Here is a 19,801-nt window from a genome sequence, read left to right as displayed (position 1 = left end):
AAACGTGAGCACAATGTCTTGTAACCTGCGTTTTTCACATAATAATACATCAGGGTCGTCTTTCCATGTCAGTGAATGTAACGTCTATTAAAATATCTCTGCTTTTCTGATTATGGTGATAATAATGCTCACTGTAAGAAACACGAATATAACAACATAAAAGTTCGGCTTACAAAGCACAAGGCCTATGATATTGTCTCCACCTGCGTCCCCTCCACCCCCGAAGATGACACTATTCATGTTCTACTACATATGTAGGCTTTCCTACGTTACACACACCGATACTTTTAATGTTTGCATGGTATGTGGTTATACAGACTCGGTGGAACTTATTTAGCAAGGACCCACTGACTTAGACATTTATTTGTTTCAATGCTACAACAAATACATCTTTATTAAGGAATGGTGCAACAAACCTATCCTTGCTTGGCCTTGGTTAATTTTTAAAAATTAAATTGCAGAAGCGAAAGGCGGGTGAAAGATACACATTACCATGTGCCGCTGTGCATCGCCAGGCTTCCTTCCAGAGCACACCGGTGCACGGCTTCACCGCCAGTGCCCAGGCATAGGGCCCTTCAGGCTCTGGGACAGGTGGTGTCTGGCTTCAGAATCTCCTGGCCCAGATATATATATGGAAGGCTCCAGAAGGAAAACTGGAGAGGCTGCCCTAGTCTGATGCCATGTCTGTGGCTGACAGCCTCATGTTTAGCTTCTGGCTGGGGGTAGGTCGTCCCCAAGGTGTGATGGGGCTGAGGCTCTCCAGTGTGGACACTGAGCTTCTAGTGGCGTCTAGAAGCCACTCTTCAAAAGGATGCTGAGGATTGGACAGAAAGATGGGCAGGAACTAAGGGTCCTAACCGTCACGATGCTACTGATAACCTGCATTTCCAGTACTGGGCTGCACGATCCTCAGAGAAACTGCTGTTCTCCCCTCCTTCCCGTGCACTCAAAGAGGAAAAGGAAGCTCAGAGGAGCGAAATGAGTCCTCTAGGACCCAAGACTAGAATCCAATTCTCCTGCGTCTTCTGCTTTATCTCTTGCTGCTGGGGCATGGAGCAAACCTGAGGAGGGTGAAGAGAGAAAGGGCAGGAAAGGGTCACACTTTGTAGGTGAGCTTGTGAAGTGGGGAGGGTCCAAGAGATGATGCAGTCTGACTCCAGCCTCGGGGGGCAAGCAGAGAAGCTCAGAGAGGGAAAGCAATCTTTCCCAGGTGACCCAGCAAGTTAGTGACTTACCAGGCAGTGGGGAAGAATCAGGCCCACAGGAAGCTGAGCTGGAGCTCAGGGTGCAAGACACAAAGGAGGGAGGAGAGCACAGCTGCTCTGAGCCCTGACAGAGTGGAGCTGGTGGGTGGGCTGCCCTCTCTTCAGAGGAGGCAGCCTGATCAAGAGTAGATGAAACAGAGACAGCTGAAACAGAGACGGGCCGGATTCACGCGTGGGGGGCTGCAGGGATGCTACGCATTGATCCTGCGAAGATCTCTGATTTCCCATCGCACTTGCCGGAGGCTTCCTGCTGGGGAAAGGCCCCGGTACTTTGAGATGCGCCGCCTCCTGGATTTGCCGCCCTCTCGCAGCATTCCCGCAAACCTCCAGCAGGTGTTTGGGGGTCTTGGGGCAGGACCCTGCCTGGACAGTCTTTGTGTCCACAGCGACTGGCAAGCGTTCAGTAAATGTATGCTGAGTGGATGGATGAAAACTGAGACTGGACTTGATAATTGTATTGTGAAGACCAACCGAGGAGTCACCATATGGCCACGCCGAGGTTTTCTAGCAGAAGATTTTTCCATCAGTATTTCCCCCCCAGCTTCTTGGAAATGCTAGAAGTCAGAATTATAGCGTTGGAAGGACCTTTGAGGAGGGAGATGTGAGTTGGGAGAAAACCAATAATGTACTGAGTACTTTCTATGTGCAGCACTCAGCTCCAGAACAGGTAAAGGATTGTATCCAGGTATGTAGCTGGTAAGGCAGAGTTAGGATTGGAGCCCAGTTTAGTCTGATTCCATCATTCCCTTCACATAAGCCCTGCCACCAACGTGTCATGTGACCTCAGGGCAGTTTTCCCTCCTGTGGGACGAGGCATCCAACAGTTGATGCTCCCGACCTGTCCTGGTGGCCGTGCTGGTGCAGCGTGGCTGGCTATCCAGCCCGTTATCCTCACAGTTCAGCCTAAGCCAGAGACTTGACCTTGCAATGATGGTGATTGGTTCTCCTGAGCTCCGTCCCTCAGAGCTCTCTTCCCATTGACCATGTGTGTTCTGAGAAATGTTTGCTCAGAGTGGGCAGAAATGGGGACTAATCCCCACAGGGCTGTGTGGCCCTGAGTGACTTGTCTTTGGAGGTTTTGTGACTGTGGCCATGATTTAATGCCTGGGCACAAGGGATTCCCACCATCTGAGGACGCTGCAGCCCCAGGAGGGGGTGGGAGAGGGAAGATGACAGGAGTGGGCTGGATTGGAGGGGAGAGACAGGTAGCCTTGGGGTTGACCAGGCCGGCTGAGTGTGCCCTGATTTGCAAAGAAATGGAAAGATGGAGATAATTGCTTTGCAAGAAATGGAATGGCCTAAGAACACATATGTTTTTTCTCCTTATCTTCGGAGGGGCTGGAGGCTGGGGGTGCAGCCACTGCCTGCTTGGGAAGGGGAGGGTTGATGGCTCAGAACCCAGAGGCTGTGCATAATGGGGCTGGGGGGGGGAAATGGGTACTTTATTAGTGTGGTGGTTTCTGTACCCCTGCACTTACCCTGCCCTGGGATGTCGCCCGGCCATTTGTTCTCTGCAGGGCTTGCAGGCACAGGGGACAGGACACTCTTTTGACCCTAATTAATGGGTGCTGCAGGCCTCTGTGGTGCCATTTTCAGGATTTGCAGCCCGAGGCTTCCCTGGGCAAGGAGAAAGCAGAATTTATCAGGGTGGTGAGCGCAGACTCGGAGAACATTTACCACGTCTTCAGAGGGGACTCCAGTCCTCTCTGATTTATCTAGTGGGCAGGCGCCTGGCAGGGCTTCTGCTTTGGCTCCAGGACGTGGTTCTGCGGTCAGGGAATCACTCTCCGGGAGATTAAGAGCTATGGATTTATTTTTTAAACTTTTTTCTTAAGCGCAGAGAAATTAGAAAGCGTTCCACATAAACCCAGTCCCCCTTGTGGGACTGCTGGAAGGCTGGAGGCTTCATCAAGGCAAAGGGTAAAGCCTCTTAATTATGGGCTGATCATGGCTCCTCTTTCATCTTACACTAATCAGACCCCAGCAAGGCCAGCGAACAGAGAAGGGCTTGGGGACTGGGAGCCGGTTGAGAGAGCAGCGGGCAGATGAAGGACAAGGCCTGCTAGATGGGATGATCACCTTGACATTGCCCCATTACCAGCAAACCTGGCTTTTTGTTTTATTCAGAAAGAAAACGGTGTGTGTGTGTGTGTGTGTGTGTGTGTGTCTTCTTTAAATAGGAGATAGAAATCTTTCTATATACACTCATATGCTGCAAGGAATCTGAGGCGTTTGTTTTATCAGCCCCAGTTTGGGTTTTGCCTCTTGTCACTTTTCGAGCCTGAAAGCGCCTTTTCATGAGGCCCTTGGAACACCAGCCAGCCCCCAGTGGCAGCCTGGGCTATTGAGTGGGCTTCAAAGCTTGCCTTGTGCTGCTCCCTGGAGCAGACACACCCCAGGGCTGGTGCGGTGGCCAGGATGCCACAGTGCCCTCTGTATCCATCGCCAACACATTGGTGTCTCCACAGTGCGGTGTTCACACAGTGTGGGATGCCCCTGCAGGGTGACCTGCTGTCTGGACAGGTCTTCCGTGGCCTCTGTCGGGCCACACACAAGCAATGTGGCTGGTCCTGAGGCTTGGGATATCCGAGAGGTTGAGGAAGCAGTTGGCCCTTCCTTCTCATCTAATTTTCATTAGTGGTGGCAGTGGTCAGCACTACTTTGTGGGCCCTGGGAGGTTTCCACTCATTTGGTAACAACTGCTGAGAAACTGGGGCTGAGTGGGAAAGCGTGCCATGATGGATTAGTAATGCCTGTCTCGGGCACTGGATGGGAGAGGGACACTCAGGTGCCATGCACTCGTCGTCCCTGTCCTGTGTTGCTGAGCAGTTGCTAGTGACTCTGGGAATTGTTCCTCTCCCATAGGCACCACCTGTGGCCAACCACCTCCCCAACTATCAGACACCCCACGCGGCCGGATCAGCAATAACATTGCTTGCGTCTGGCCTGACACAAGCAGTGTGACCCACTGTATGACCTGCTGTTGGGACATGTCTTTGCTGGCTTCTGTCAGGCCAGACCTAGCAATGTGGCAGACGATGCTGTGAGTGCTGGTGACAGCAGTGAACACAAAAGACCAAAAGCCCTGACCTCATGAAGTGTGTTCTGGTAGAGCGGCACCAAGGGCAGGAGCATGACGTGCAGCTTGTCAGCCCAGCCAGAAGAGCCGAGGCCACAGCTAGATGGTGCATAGGGGGAGGAACAACTTCCAAAGTCAGTAACAACTGCTCAGCAATGTAGGACAGGGACGACGAGTGCATGGCCCCTGTGTGCCCTGCTCCAATCCAGTGGCCATGGCAGGCATTACTAGTCCATCATGGCACACTTTCCCACACAGCCCATTTCTCAGCATAGCATTCCAAGCAGTCATTACCAATTGATCCCCAGTGTTGTGTGAGTGGAAACCTCCCAGGGCCCATGAAATAGTGCTGACCACTGCCACTAATGCTAATCTGTTGAGAAGGAAGGGGTCCCTGGAAGAGACTGGGGTGAACAGAGAACAGGCCCAGATATGTGGACCAGGCTTCAGTGTCCAAATTCCGGCACAGCCAGGAGGACTAGGCAGGTGGTGGAAGTGAAACAGGTAGGGTGGGATTTTCGCACAGATGGACCGTGAGGTCATAACAATGGATCCCAGGGCAGAGGCCATCTGTTTGTCTGTCTGCCCTCTGCCCCGGTTTTATGCATCTTGGCTAATGTGAGCAGCTGGGGTCCGGCCAGGTGTGTGCTGCCACAGAGAGAGAGGCTGGACTCCACAGGTGCTGGTGATAGTGAGGCCCTAGCAGAAGGCATGGCCCTCTAGAGGATGCCACATCTCTAAGACCTGCTCAGCTTGCAGAGCTGCTGGGGCCAGAGCCAAGGCCCAGGCAGGGAGGAGTGATTCTTTGCTATGGTGTCAGTGTCTCTTAACTACCCATTGGCAGATTCCCTTTCACACCACCTGCCAGGCACAGAAGGCCCTCAAGTGTTAGAATAAACAAGTGACTACAAACTAGCAGGTGTGTCCAACCCACAGCCTGTGGGCTGCATGTGGTCCAGGATGGCTATGAGTGTGGCCCAACACAAAATCGTAAATTTACTTAAAACATTATAAGATTTTTTTGTGACAACATGTCACAGTGTATTTAATGTGTGGCCCAAGACAACTCTTCTCCTTCCAGTGTGGCCCAGAGATGCCAAAAGGTTGGACACCCTTGCCTAAAGATGCAGATTGACCAGGCCTTCCTTCAGACTTGACCTTGATGAGGACCTCTGCTCCGAGAGTGGTCACTAGAAAGAGTTGTATGGGAAACCGGGTGAAATGAAGTACTAGAGGTCTCTTTACGTCGTCTTCCAACATACGCTAAGGTACACTGGGCATTTAGGATGAGAACAGAGCATGCAGTGTTCCCTGAACTTATTCACTCATGAAAACCTTTGCCGGGAGGTTTCTGTCAGCATCTCATGGGACAAATGTTCCATAGAACCCAATTTTGGAAACACCTCCCATAGTTTCCCATGTTTCCTGATACTGCTGTGCAGGGCAAGCCCTCTGCTGCCCAGTCCTTCCCACACCACCTGCCCATTCCTGCCTCCATGTGCTTGCTTGTGCTGTGCCTGCCCCGGAAACACCCTCTACCTGTCCATATTCTTTCCATCTTAAGTCCCATCTGCTCCACAAATTCTTCCAGAGGCCCACAGTGTGACTTAACCACCAGCTGCTGTGGTCTCCTCAAACAGACTGCAGTCGGCACGTGTTATTTCTTTGTGTCCTTCACAGCCCTGGCCAGGCAGGTGGCACGTCAGGAGTCCGCAGTTGATCATTTCAGGCCATGGCAGGTGTGCAGACTGGCTACACCCATGGGCAGGTGTGGGCGACACCTGCTGGCCACCTTCTCTCCCCTTCAACCCCCGTGCCAGTTCATCGGATGTAAAGCACACACTCCTCAGTGGGCAAAGAAATGTTTCCCCCTCTGGAACTTTGCTCCCTTCCTCTGCTTATTAATATGCAGGGAGCATGGCCAAGAGGGAAGGGAACCCCCTGATCTATTTACATGTTCGCTTCCTCTGCAGCGCAACTGGGGGCATTTTCTTATTTAATTATTAATGTCCTCAATCAGATGGTGCCTGATACGTTAACCTCTGTCACTCCGAATGGAGTCGGCCTAATAGCCACAGTGGCAGGATTGATTTTCCCTCAGTCATTGCATAAGCATATGTCTTTGGGACCCATCCTCTGAGGGCCGGGGGAAGCCCCATTACAGTTAATGGCGGAGTTGCTTCCGCGAGGGGAACAGCTCCCCTTTGTCTGCCCTTCGTGCTGCCTCTGTGACATGTCTGAGATAAGCAGAAAAACACTTTTCCTAAAATCAGTTTCTGAAAGGAATTGACTAGTTCAGCTTAGGACCTGCCCCCACCTTCAAGATGCTCACAGACACATTGGAAAGATTAAGTAAACACTCGAGAAAGATGTTAGTGCAAGATAGGGAGTGATAAACGCTGGCCTGGCAGCGTGCTACTGAGCGACCTGTGCCTGGGGAGAGAGGGGCGGGGCCTGAGCCGGACCTCCTGTGGGTGTTATTTGGATATGCAGAGAGGAAGAAGGGGACTGAGGACCCCTCTCAACAGTGTGAGCAAGGTTGGGGGTGGAGAAAGAGCAGGGAGGAAGACGGGAAGACCAGCCTGGCCAGGAAGGACGGCTGGTGTTAAGACTGCAGACTGGGCCAGGTTCAAAGAAAAAGTCTGAGGGCTGGGGGATGTCTGAGAGGAGCAGCCTTCTCCTGCACCCTCAGCCTGGTGTCCCCCCTCCCCACACACCTCCTCCCTCCCCACACCTCTACAGAGACAGTCTGGGCAATTGCTCAGGATGGGTCGATTCAAGGTGAGGGTGGGTCTCCTGAGGAGCCCCCTGCCCTGTAAGCCTTAACACGCGTAGACCGTGGGTCTGAATGCCACCTAGCTGTCTGTGTCCTGTGTTCCCCTGTCCATCTCTACTTCCTGTGTGCTCATCCGAACACGTCGCCCTCTCTGTGCTCCAGCTGTCTCACCGCCAGTGGGTGTCAGCTAAACTGTCTTAAGAGTCCAGGCCTGATTCTAAAAGAAAGAGGTTTTTATGAAGATTTCTTATAAAAAGATCTTCCCAGTTTATAGCAGTGATCCAAGTCACCTCCATCTCCCACCCCTTCCCTGTCACCATAGACCAAAAGGGGCCAGAGGAACGACGTCCTCTTGTCCAGGTGGCCTCATCCTTGATGCGCTAAGCTTCACAAGTTTGCAGACGCAGTTAGGGGGTCCTTCCGGGAGAATGCTGAAGATTCCAGGAGCGGCCAAAGTAATGAGACGCGGCCACAGAGAGAACCAGGACAAGGCGTTCTCTGCAGTTGGCATTCAGACTCCTTGCCGTTCAGGGTGTGGTGTCCCTTTGTTTATATTTTTAAACTTGATTTATGTGCTGCCTGATCAGCTCAAACCCCACCTGGAAGAATATGCTTATCGTCAAAACTCAAGGCTGCATCCCGGGGAGACTTTCTCATCCCAGGGGTATTTCCTCTTTGGGGAGAATGGGTTGAAATGACCTGCAGCCCAAGTGCTGTGCAGAGTGTAGGCTGTGAAGGGTGCTTGGTGGACGCAAGGGCTGGCGGGGGTGGGGGGGGAGCGGGCAGGGGAGACAGGCGTGGCTGTGGCCTGCACACCCCTGGATCTGCAAATTGAGTGGAAACACCAGGATCACTTTTCTCTTTCCGAACCGATTTTCAGAGTACATTTAGCCAGGTTATTTCCAGATTTCAAATAGAGAGAAAAACCTCATTATTCATTAATTTGGACCCCCATGGCTTTACAGAATTGGTGACATTTGTTTATCTTTGAAGGAGCTGCTAAGAAAGAGTTTAACAAGGAAATTATTACTGGGGACAGAGAGGAGAGCGGTTAACCTTTCATGGAGCCGGGAGCTCCATTTAGCTTCCCTCCGGGTACAAAGCGGGGCATGTGCAACATCCATGGCATTTTCCTCTGTCCCCGGGAAGGGTGAGAGCTTCCTCACCTGTAAACTCAGGGCCCATGAACTGGAAAGCCTCAACGGCATTTCAAGCTGGGGGCCCCTTTACAATGTCCAAATATTTTCAATACCATCCCCACCCCCAGGTTAAAGAAGTTGCTTTATTTTTTAAATTGTCACCCAAGGATATGTTTATTGATTTTAGAGGGGAGGAGGAGAGAGAAAGAAAGAGAGAGAGAGAGAGAGAGGAACATCCACTGGGTGCCTTCTGTACATGCCCTGACTGGGGATCGAACCTGCAACCTTTTTGGTGCATAGGGTTATGCTCCAACCAATTGAGCCATCTGTCCAAGGCTAGAAGTTGCTTTTGAGTGTGGCTGATTGTAAAGAAAAGCTGCTTTGAATTCAGTAAAGCTTTCAATCAAATCACAATAGCATCTGTGTACACGTGGAAAATAGTGCCATCTTTCTCAGCCACCATGTCCAGTCTATAGCCAGTGTATGAGCACATAGGAATTCCAGGTCCCCAGAGGTGGCTCTGGGGCCCCCTGTACCCTCACTTGGTGGGAACCCTTGGGCAGTCCTCTAAGGCTGTAGGAGCACAGAGTCCTGTGGTGCTAGGACAGGAAGGAGCCTCCGGGCATTTCAGCCACTTCTCTGTGAAGAGTCCTGTTTTGGGGAAATCCCCAGTATAGGGGACCAAGGCTGTTGGCATTCTTTGCAGGCACACTTAACGCCTGTCACAGGCTGTCACTTCAAGGTGCTTCCTTGAAGCCCCCTACCAGGCTGCCCAAGCCCTTCATCCCGCGATAGGAATGACATGCGGTGACTTACATCACTCTGGCTGTCAGTGACTTTATATCCCATAGGAGCGAGAACAAGGTGCACTTTCTGGGTTGCTTGCTTGACCAGAGCTTCCTGGGAGGGTGTTCTCAGCTGGCTCCCCCAGGGCCACACCAGACACCTTTCCTCTCTTTCTTCGTAGCAGGAGGGAGAGTAGGGAGTAGAAGTGAACGGGAACAGGGAGAACACAGAACAGAGGCAGGGCATTGCCTATAACGTAGTTAAATCAAGGGTTCTTGGCATAAGCATGCACTCAGCGGCCTAAGAGCACCCTGAAATCACGGCCACATATTGTATGTGGGGGCATTTTTCTGGGAAGGAAGTCTAAATTTCATTAGTTCTCAAAGTAGTCTGTGAGCCAAAAAAACTTTCAGAAGCCCTAGCTTAGAGTGGTGACTTTTCCCTGAGTCAGGCTTCCTCCTCCCTGGTTACTCAGAACCCGTGAAGTGTTACCATGTTAGTCAAAGACCGCAAGTGTAAAAATATCAAATGCTCATTACACGGCAGTGATGGGAAACTTCGTCTGCTTAGCCAGTCTGCTTAGCCGATTCAAGTGAGAAGTCTCAGTGCCAAACAGATGCCTGGGAAACCAGGCTGATTAATGATGCTGCCTCTTTGTTCTCCTGCACAGGGTCCAGGATGGCACTCCCAGTGACAGGGCTCATTGTCTTCTCCCTCCTGCAAGCCGTCCTCTCTTTGAACCCTGAGGACCCCAACGTGTGCAGCCATTGGGAGAGGTAAGACATGGGTCTGAGATGGCCAGGGACTCCCTGAGGACCTCACCTGGGCTTCCCTCTGTTGGTACAAAAGCAGAGGCAAAAGGTTCAGAAGCTGTGCACTAAGGGCCTGCCGGCCAGCTGGAGAGACAGCCGGGATGCTGAAAGACAGGACAAAGTGGTACAGATTCTGTCTGCGACTCTGTGGTGGAAGGTCAGGGTGCGGGGGTGAGCGGCAGGCAACTTGAATGATGCCGTCTGATAGGTGACGATGCGCTCACACTCCCCACTGTGCTCCCACTTCCCAGCCATTCTACAGATGAGGAAGTAGGGGCCCCGAGGGGCTCAGTGCCCAGCCATAGCCAGGTGGGGTGCAGTGAGTTGTTCTGGTCCAGATGTGTTGCTCTCTGACGCTGTGATGTCTTTCCTGGTCTCCCAGGACTGGAGACAATGCAGCATCTTGGACAAGTGGGTGGTCAGCAGCCTGCCCTGGCGGGGGGTGGGGGGTGAAGGGCCCTGTGGCTTTGGATCTAGCGGTGGTCAGAGGACTGCCAGGGAAGGGCAGCTGAGGGCAGAGGCAGATGAGCCAGCTGCAGCACTAGGTCCTGGGGGAACAGGCCGGGGCCCTGCAGACAGCCTGACTTTGAAGCACAAGGTTAAAGTATTGATTTGGGTGAGCAGAAAGACAGTGACCAGAGACCCAATCAGGAAAAACCGAATTAAACCTTGGAATTGATTGGCCATGCTGACCAGGCCAACTCTGCCACTTGGACGTTAATAAATCGAATGAATAAAATTGAGATGAGGGCCCGATGGGGGAAGCAGATGGTGGAGGAGGACAGGGGAGGGTGGGGGGCGTCTGTGCTCCCTGCCCGTGAGGGTCAGTGTCCCAGTGCCCCTACAGGGAAAGGTGCCTCACCCAGGGCCTTGGAGGGACTGGCTGGGGAGGCAGAGGGACAGTGCCTGCACCAGCATGGTTTTTAGTGAGCGGCACTCTATGAGGAGTCCCTGCAGTCGAGGCTGGAGCGGAAGGCACGTGCCCCTTTCACGGGAAGTGGGAAGAATACGAGATCTATGATGAGTAGACCTTGGTTCATTCCAGTGTGGAGTTTCCCAATTGTTCTATGATTTGGGGAATGTCTCTGAACCACTCTGAGCCTATGTCCACCTCTGTAAAGGGTGGGGCGGGTAATGACCTCTGCCTTCCAGACTTGTTGGCCTTTTGGTTTTGCAGGCCGGCACTCAACCCACTGAGCCTCACCAGTCAGGGCATCCAAGGCTTGTTGGAAAGTCAGGGAATCAGTTTCACCACAGTGCTCAATGATTGCCTTTTCTTGTTGCCAACTCCGGCTTTGGAGGAAGTGGTTATCACAGATTTTAATGAACACCAGGCTCGCTGCGAATGTGAACGAAACACCGAGTCTCCTGGGTCCTGGCCCAAGAGACTCTGATTCCACAGGTCAGGGGTAGAGTCCGGGAATTTGTATTTTTTGTAAGCTTTCCACACGATTGTGAGGTGATTCAGGGCCCTTGGCCTTCCTGTTTTGGTGAATTTAAACCTTTACTTTCCAGTGGGTGAGAGAGAGATCAGTTGAATTCCATAGTAGTCTCTGGTTTTTGGACTCTAGTCTCGTCAACCCTGTCTTGTCCGCCTGTCCCAGGTGAGACACAGTCGCTTCCTGCCCCTGTCTCTGCTGTCCCCCAGCCCCAAGCACGCCCCCTTCCCTCTGACCACTTCTGCCTTTCCTACTGCCTCCAGCCAGGTCCCTCTCCTCTAGGAAGCCTACCCTGACTTCCCTCTTCTCTGGGTCCCATTTGCGCCAGTGGATCAGTTCAAACAGAAATCAAACTCTAAGTTTCTAAACCTGTCCAACGTGAATAAATGTGAAACATGAAAATATTCTGAACCCAGCCTGCACAGAGCTGGCCCTTTGGGGGCACAGGCTATCAGCCAAATATATAGCTTTGATGGGAGAACAAAGGGTGACCCTAACAGCTAAAATGAGGGCTAGGGATCCCCTGGGCTTCTGTAACCCCCAGGGAGGAGGCCTTGCCATGAGGCCCCCATGCCACCAAGCACCGCCTTTCTCTTGGCTTTTCCAACTGAGCCAGTTACACATAGATGGGTCCAGTCTCTGTCACTCAGAAACACACCCTGGTCCCTGGAGACTGTTTAGGGAGAGTTTCCCAGTGAGATTAGTGCTTCTGGCGGCTCCTTGTTAATTATACCCCTCCACCATAAAAATCCAGGGGAAAGACCTCCCCCGGCTAGTAAAGCCCAGCTCTACAAGGTTAATCTGGCCCCGTGTTAGCATGTTGGCCAACGAGCATGTTGAACCGTCCGGCCATGAAAGCAGAGCACACGCTTCACCCTAGACACTTGGAGTTGGTTCAGGGTCTCGCTGCCAGGCCTGCTGGGCTCAGGGCGTTCCTGCAGAGCCAGCCCTGGCCTCACGGTACCGCCCTGCCCCCACTGTTGGGACTGTGCCTTTTCTCTGAGCAGCCACTGTCCCCCTCAGTTCTGGGGGGTGCGTGAACCCTTGAGTGCTTAACAAAGGCAGGGAGTCCATTCTCCATGTGGGTCTTGCTCTGTCTTCCCTGCCATGGTCAGGGAGGAAGTGTTCCTGAGTGCCTAGCACAGGAGGCAAATTATTGCCGGTTTTATAATAGTGATGGTCAGTATCTATTAGACACTTCCTGTGCACCTGTTAATCATTTCACACGTATTAGCATCCCACCTCTCTGAGATGTAGATACTGCTCTCGCCCTCCTTAACCCTCACAGTAACTACATGGAGCCCCTGGTGATATTTAGCACAGATTTACAGGTGAGGAGATGGAGGCCTACATGAGTCTTACATGTCTAAGGACATGCTGCTAACAAGTGACAGGGTTCAACCTTGACCCAGAGCCCATGCACTCTTATCCGTTCATTCTCCTGCCTCTAAGTGAAGTGTCAGAGCACAGGGTCAGGGAATTTTGGAGTTGAAGGGGCCTTTGGGAGGCTAGGGTGGGCGTGGAGCTGCTTCAGTTTCTCCAAGCCTGGCAGTAAAGCAGAGCTTCAGGCCGTGTCTGCATGGATGTGTGCCTCCGAGGCACATCTGGCTGGGAGAGGCTCACCGAGGGCCCTCCTACAGCCTTGATGCTTCAGAGAAACAGAGTGTTCCCGCCCCCCTGACTCCCTCCTGGGGGTGGCCCACCACTCCTGGACTCCTGAATTCTAGACCTTTGCCATTTCTTGCATCAGAGGGCCTGATGTGGACACAGTCAGGAGCTGGCCTGCCCAACCCTCTTGCAAGTAAACCAACAATTTCCTCAGGCAGAGCAGACGGGCTTTTATAGCTTGGACCTGGCCATCCGGCCGAGGTCAGTGAGCCTTCTGGGGGAAAAACACTGAATAGTACCAACAGGCATAAAAATTAATTCCTGAAATCTCAGCCGACGTCCTCTCCCAACCTTCGCAGGAAGTGTGAGTGTTCGCTTTATGTCCTGGCTGGGCTGCCTTTTCCTACAAATCCTGCCGGGGTGGGTGGGTGCAAAGGTTTGTTTTCATGAAGGTGAGACCTGCTTCCACTTACTGATCCAGGGTTACAGCTAACAGGCAGGCCTGGGGCATGTCCTTGATGTACCCCTAGCTACACAAGAGACGTAATAACAGGACAGAGGTAACTGGTGACTTTGGGGGTCACTTACCCTTTCTGATGCTCAGTTTGTCATCTGTGAAATGAGGATATAGCAATGCCACCTACCTTATCAGATTGTGTGAGGATTAGAAGGGCTTCAAACAGTGAAGACAGGGCACTTACTACATTTTGGCAGTTATTGCTACCAGCTGTGTGACCTGGGCAAGTCTCCTCTCTCTGAGCCTTAGTTTCTTCATCTGTAAAATGGGATCTTTTACTTCACAGAGTTGCTACAAAGATTAACTTCCATTAGGTGCTTTGAAAACCATTAATGATATACACAACTATTTTAAAACTTGTTGGCTCTGCCTTCCAAAACCACATAGAATACCCCTAAACCCTCCTTTATTCTCTCTCTGTTAACTGAACAAATGAACTAGAATTTCAGAAGATGAGCTGGGCTAAAGGGCAGTGTGTCCTGGATCCAACCCAGCATCAGGCAAGTTTGAATGCCAAGGGCAGGAAGAAGAGAGTGGAGTGGTGGGGAGAGGGAGTGTGGGAGCCCCTGGACACTTAGCTGCGGCCTGGCTTCCCTGGGGAGGGAGACCCCATCCTGAATATCAGCTAACCCTCCCACATGCTGATGGTAGCTTCCATCTCTATCTGGTTCTCAGCTATGCCGTGACTGTCCAAGAATCATACGCACACCCCTTCGACCAGATCTACTACACACGATGCACAGACATCCTCAACTGGTTCAAGTGCACCAGGCACCGGTGAGTACTTTTCACAGATGACGGGGCAGGAAAGGGTGCGGGCCCTCAGGGTTTGCCTTTCTGCCAGTTAGTAAATCGCCCCTGTAGCAGATGTGGTCAGTGCATGCCTATATCCCCTTGGCACTCACCCTTCACACGGACCCCCTGAGATGCTCTGATGAGGGCTCCTTTCTGGCCAGAGGTGCTTATGGGCAAGGCAGGCCAGAAGTGCCAGAAAGTTGATGCCGTTGGGGTCATTCCTCCACCAGTGACAGGCGGGGATTTTGTAGGTGAATACCCCAGCTTTCTTCCCCTGGGAATACAGGGCCCAACTCTGACTGTGTTCCACATTATATCCCAGAGTAACCTGCTCAACAGCATGCCCTAAATTGGATGCTTTTATTTCCCTGTCTCACTTTCCCATCCCCCTCCTCATACTTCCTAGGATTACCTCCTAAATAAACTACTTGTCCTTGAATCCTTGTCTCAGGTCTGCTTCTTGGGGGAAATCCAACCTAGGACACTCCCCACCCCCACCCCTTTCCCCCTACTCAGAGCAGATGTAGCTTCATGCCAGGCATCTGGCTTGGAGGACAGAGTACAGGCTAGAAGTCAGGGCCCTCTCAGGTTCTGAACGGCTGTACGTGGAAATCCTGCTCCCTTGTCTCAGCCCCCTGCAGACATACATGCTCCTATGTCTCTAGGGAGAGAGGAGATGAAGGAAGAGAGAACATGTTTTGTTGGATGATCCTGGGCAAATCACTTCATTTTGCAATTCCCATGTACTCATCGAACATAGAATGATCCTTGCCTTTCCTACTCTCAGGGTCCAGTGAGGTCAGGAATGTGACAATACTTTGAAAAATGCAGGGGAGAATGGAGAAAAATGAGGTATTAGGCCCAGGAAATGTAGAATTATTACTCGAGGGTCTGAAAAACCAGCAGATGAAGAGTAAATGAGGGACTGAGTGAGGGGCCACCTCCAAGGCTCATCTCCTAGTTGCTGAGCATCTGTGTTGGTTCCAGATTTCTTTTGCTTCCTCCTGTGGGTCTAGTCCCTCTTTGGGATTTATGCAGGAATCATGGTGGGCAGCATATGGATGGGGAAACTCACTCTATACTGAAAAGCCTAAGTCCTGGTATTGTTTGGGGTTTTGTTAGTAACTTTCTGTGAGACACTGAGCCTAGATATATTAACCACTTAAAAATTCTTGCCTTCTAATCCAACACCTGGATCATCTCAGGATTGGTCTTCGTTGGTTGTCTTTTCTCTTATGTGGGTAATATTTTCTAGTATCTTTATTTGTCTAGTAATTTTGAATTTTATGCTAGGCATTGTGAACAAGAGAGACAGTAAAGACTGAATTCTGTTTTGTTCCTCCAGAGAGTATCAATTTGTTGTTGCTTGTTTATTTGTTTTACTAGTCCATTAACTTGGCCAAACTCAATTTTCAAATTCTGAAAGTTCAATATTTTTAGCCTTACCTGGACTGCTTGGAACCTGCTCTCCACAACATTACTCAGGGGCCAGAAGTTTGGGCAGAGATTTTACCAAGAATATGGGCTTCCTCTTTGTGGCTTTCTTCTTTCTGGGGTTTCCCTTTTCACTTTTTAGTTGTTGAGTCCACCCTGCACTTGTCTTATGGTTCTTCAAAACAATAAGGCTGCATGTCTTTTATCTGAATTTAACCATCTGAAGTATTTATTGTTGGCTGGGCTCTGCCCTTGGACTAACCTTGCCCGGTGTCATTCTGTTTTTCCAAGTGTCTACTCCCCTCCAGCATCTACCTTTGCTCTCTCTCTAGTGCCTTCAGGTAGTTGTTTTTCACATTTTCTCCAGATTGTATAACTGTTTGCAGGGGAGTTGGTCCAACAGGGGCCACTCAGCCATTAACACATCCCCTTCCTCTAGCCCTTGGCTGTGAAATGAGGAGCTGGGACCCAATGCCCCCTTCCAACTCCCTTAGTTGTGCCATGGTAGCTGCCTGTGGCCCCGGTCAAAGGCAGAGGCAGAACTAGAAGTCCTGCTCTCTCCATGAGCCTGTCAGGCTCTGTGCCAGAGCCAGGTTTGCTCTGAGGCGTGGCTTTGTTGGGTACTTGGAGGCTGGGGCTGCCGTCCATCACTGCTGGGGAAGGGTGAGTGAGTGGGTGCTTATTAAAATCGGCTGCATTCCTGGAACATGAGTTATTTTGCTAAATTATTGAGTCGCCTTGCAGCCTTCCTGATGACCTGGAGTGTGCACGCTGACAGCTGCACCATCAGTCTGCCTCCGTATGGAACGCCTTGTTTGAACGCAGCATCATTCTCCCGACAGCAGCCTGGCCCCCAGCTCCTTCCCTCTCCTGCTTCCCACCCCAGCACTGGGAGCAAGCAAGGATGGGAAAGCCAGAAGCAGTGGGGCATCTCTCTCCTGTGAGGCTTTCATGATGTCAAGACCACCATCCCATCGGAGTGCTAGGGGAGAACCTGTTTGGTGGGAGGAATGGACTGGATGACCTTGGAGTCATCCCCAAGTTGTTCTTTATCTGAGAGGCTAACACCACCCCTAAAATAGCCAGGAGCTGCCTCCCTGTGCCGGGAGAGTAGCTTTACTTTGAGGTCAGCTTACCTTTCATTATGGGCTTTTGACAAAGTAGCATGACCTTAGTTTACAACATTCCCAAATATCACAGATCTCCCCAGAGTCCCATACTGTCATTTGTCATAAAGAGAGGGCTTTAAGGACTGGGAGCCTGTGTGGTAGGACTCCCTTCCCGAGTTGGCCTGGCCTGACCCTTCATGGAAAGTAGGCCGTCAGCACCTCCAGTGACCCTCCCCTGCTGCTCTGCCCCCTGAGGAGGGGTCCACAGGGCAGGCTGCCCCACCCCAGGTGCTGTGGGGGGAAGCAGAGAGCTCTGGCTTCAAGGCCCAAGGACTTGGAGTTAAGTCCTAGTTATATGACATGACCTTGAGAAGTTACTTTTCTTTCTGGCCTTTGATGACCACTTCAGATCACCTCCATTTTGACCCTGCGTGTGTGGAAGGGACTGTGCCTTTAATATCCCATTGTGACTCCCTCTTGCGAACTCAGCCCTCACGCCATCTATTTCCTGTCCTTGCTCTGTTAGCATGGCCATCTCAGCAATCCAGCAAGCCCCGCTGTGGGAACTGGCACATAGGTTAAGCCTAGTAGCTTTGAAATAAGACTGACTTGGGTTTGAATCCTGGTTCTGAAACTGTTTAGCCATGTGACCTTGAGCAAGTCATCAACTTCTCTGAATCTTGGTTTTCTCATCCATAGAACAAAATGGGAGAAGGGGTACATAAAATTAAGTAAGAATAAAAACTCTAAAAAAGAAAAGAAAGGGGTGTAATGAAGCTACCTGTGGCAAAGAGGGAATGGAATGAGATTTTGCCTATCAATTGCTCTGGCACAGGGTGAAGTCTCAACACCCATGTCAGCATAAGAACTGGAACCCGGGTCTCTGACTGCCAGTTCAGAGCTTCCCCTGCTCTCTGGGCCTTCTCTTCCTCCTCTGCAGAGCCAGGTTTTGTTCTGAGCCTTCCCAGGGATGGCATGCGAAGCTCTTCTTCTGCAGGAGGTGTTAATTTTGGTGTAAGAGAGATTAACCTGCCTCTGGGACCGAGTCAGCCTCAGAGGGGCCTTTTGATGAGTGTGCCTCAGTTCTCCAAGTGGGTGGACTGAATTCCAGGGGACTTAAACAGTCTGCTTGTTGGGGTGGTGGCAGTAGGCATAGAAACTCCCATCCCAGTCACCCCTTTGGCCCCTCCAGCCCCGGGTCTGGAAGTTTTAAGAAGTCCCCAGTTGTCCTCCACAGTGTCACTCCAGACAGTATCTTCTGCGACCCGTCTAAGTATCACTCTGAAGAGATTGGGGAGAAGTCAGCAGGTATAACAAACGCTTGGTCATTCTGTGTCACAGCAGCCCAGATCCCGCCATCGATTGTTCTTTATTGTGTTCCTTCATATTCGAAGCCACCACGCATTTTAAAGTAATTATTGAATGGCATCCTCGATATCGCTTAACACAAATATCATTCTAACAGGAGTGATTGATTTTCAATACTTTCAAGTGGCTTTCTCCCTTGTGCCCTAGGATCAGCTACAAGACAGCGTATCGGCGTGGCCTCCGGACCATGTACCGGCGGAGGTCCCAGTGCTGCCCTGGCTACTACGAGAACGGAGACTTCTGCATACGTACGTAGTGGCTACCTCTCTTCTGGCCTCAGTGGGCATGGGAGGGCAGGGAAGGGGACTGAGGGGAAGAGAGGTAAAGCTGTCATCTGGGCCTTGGGCCACAGGACTCAGCTGACCCGAGGACTCCAGAAGTCCCTGCCTGCTGCCAGCTTGGAGGGAATGATGGTTCTAATGCAAATATGTTAGCATACATTAGTCTATCAGATCAGCCTCCTAGAAGGTTGATGGGAGCAAGTCAGGTCTAGGCTTTGAAGGGGTCGGGAGAGAAGTGGACGCTTCCGGAGCAGGTGCTCTGGGGAGCAGTGGGAAAAAGTGCCAAGTGCTTGGCACAGACCTGAGGTAGTCATAGGTACTCAAGAAGGCTTTGTTGGATGGGGGGGGGAACTGAATGGATAAATGAATGGACAGATGAAGGATGGATGGGTGAGAGGAAGGAAGGCAGGCTGGATTATTGGATGGCAAGATCATGGTACCTAGAAGGAGAGTGGCAAGAATAAGACATCACAAGGGACCTGTTCCAGGAAGTGGGAGTGTTTCCAGAAAGGATTGGAACACACCAAAGGAAAAGTGGGCTCGTGAAAGACACTTGTTACCTCTTTCCCTCTTTGTCTGCAGTGGCTCAGAAAACTGAAACCTTCATGTCTCCAGAGAGACAGGGGTTGACTTGGCTGGCAAGCTGCAGGCTCTCTGGGTGGGGACAGTGTGGTACAGTGGGAGACACCCAGGAGTGAGAGCCTGCACATCCGGGTTTTGGTCTCAGCTTCCCAGGCATGTGGTTTTGGGCAAGTCACCGAACCTGTCTGGGAGATTGGTTTAGGGTCCTCTTAGAGTCTAAGGGGCTCTTTCCCCACTTACCTCTGACCGGTGGAATGGGACCAGTCTGGGGCTTTCCAGTGGGCATTAGAAGATCCCCTCAAATACAGGAGACTGTCAGAGAAGCAGGGAGGCCCCCGTTTAATTACTGAGAGAGGAATCTGCCCCCACAGCTTCTGCCTCTGCATTTGGAGGCAGATCTGAAGAGTGACTTTCCTTGTTAGTATTCTCCTTGCCATCTGGATGGGTAGAGCGAGGGAGCACCAGAGAGAGAATTTGGGCAGAGTAGGCGTGTTGATGTTGGGAATGAAATGACAATTTTCCCCTACCGTTGTTACATCTTCCCTAATGCCGGAGAAATTCGATTCTAATTGCATTACAGGAATGAATGAAAAATGTTCCAGCAAATGGGGTCAATACTGATGGTTTTGCAGGAAAAATACAAAGATACTCACTCAAAGCAAACTGAAAAAGCAGTGCAGAGGGCTGGGCTGGGCTAAGGCCTTGGTTACTACATGGGATGCGGTTACTATAGGGACCTACGTGTGGAAGCGAGGTCAGGAGCAAGGCTTTACTGCTACCGCTCTGTTTGCCTGGAGTGGAGTGAGGGTCA

At 51.4% G+C, this 19,801-nt stretch overlaps 1 protein-coding gene across 3 annotated transcripts in view; it reads left to right on the top strand.

Annotated features, from left to right (window-relative positions):
* The window catches only part of MEGF11 (multiple EGF like domains 11), a 354,762-nt gene that overhangs the window by 116,862 nt on the left and 218,099 nt on the right, over positions 1-19,801 (top strand). For all 3 annotated transcript variants that reach the window (XM_053928049.1, XM_053928047.2, XM_071221987.1), the window contains exons 2-4: positions 9,716-9,821; positions 14,097-14,198; positions 18,275-18,375. In XM_053928049.1, coding sequence (XP_053784024.1) covers positions 9,724-9,821; positions 14,097-14,198; positions 18,275-18,375 — 301 coding nt within the window. In that variant the 5' untranslated portion in view covers positions 9,716-9,723. The remainder of the gene's footprint in view (positions 1-9,715; positions 9,822-14,096; positions 14,199-18,274; positions 18,376-19,801) is intronic.

Source organism: Desmodus rotundus, chromosome 7 (assembly GCF_022682495.2).
Source record: "Desmodus rotundus isolate HL8 chromosome 7, HLdesRot8A.1, whole genome shotgun sequence".
Taxonomy (NCBI): Eukaryota; Metazoa; Chordata; class Mammalia; order Chiroptera; family Phyllostomidae; genus Desmodus; species Desmodus rotundus.
The sequence above is the reverse complement of the archived record's forward strand: the minus strand, read 5'-3'. Positions and strand labels throughout refer to the sequence as shown.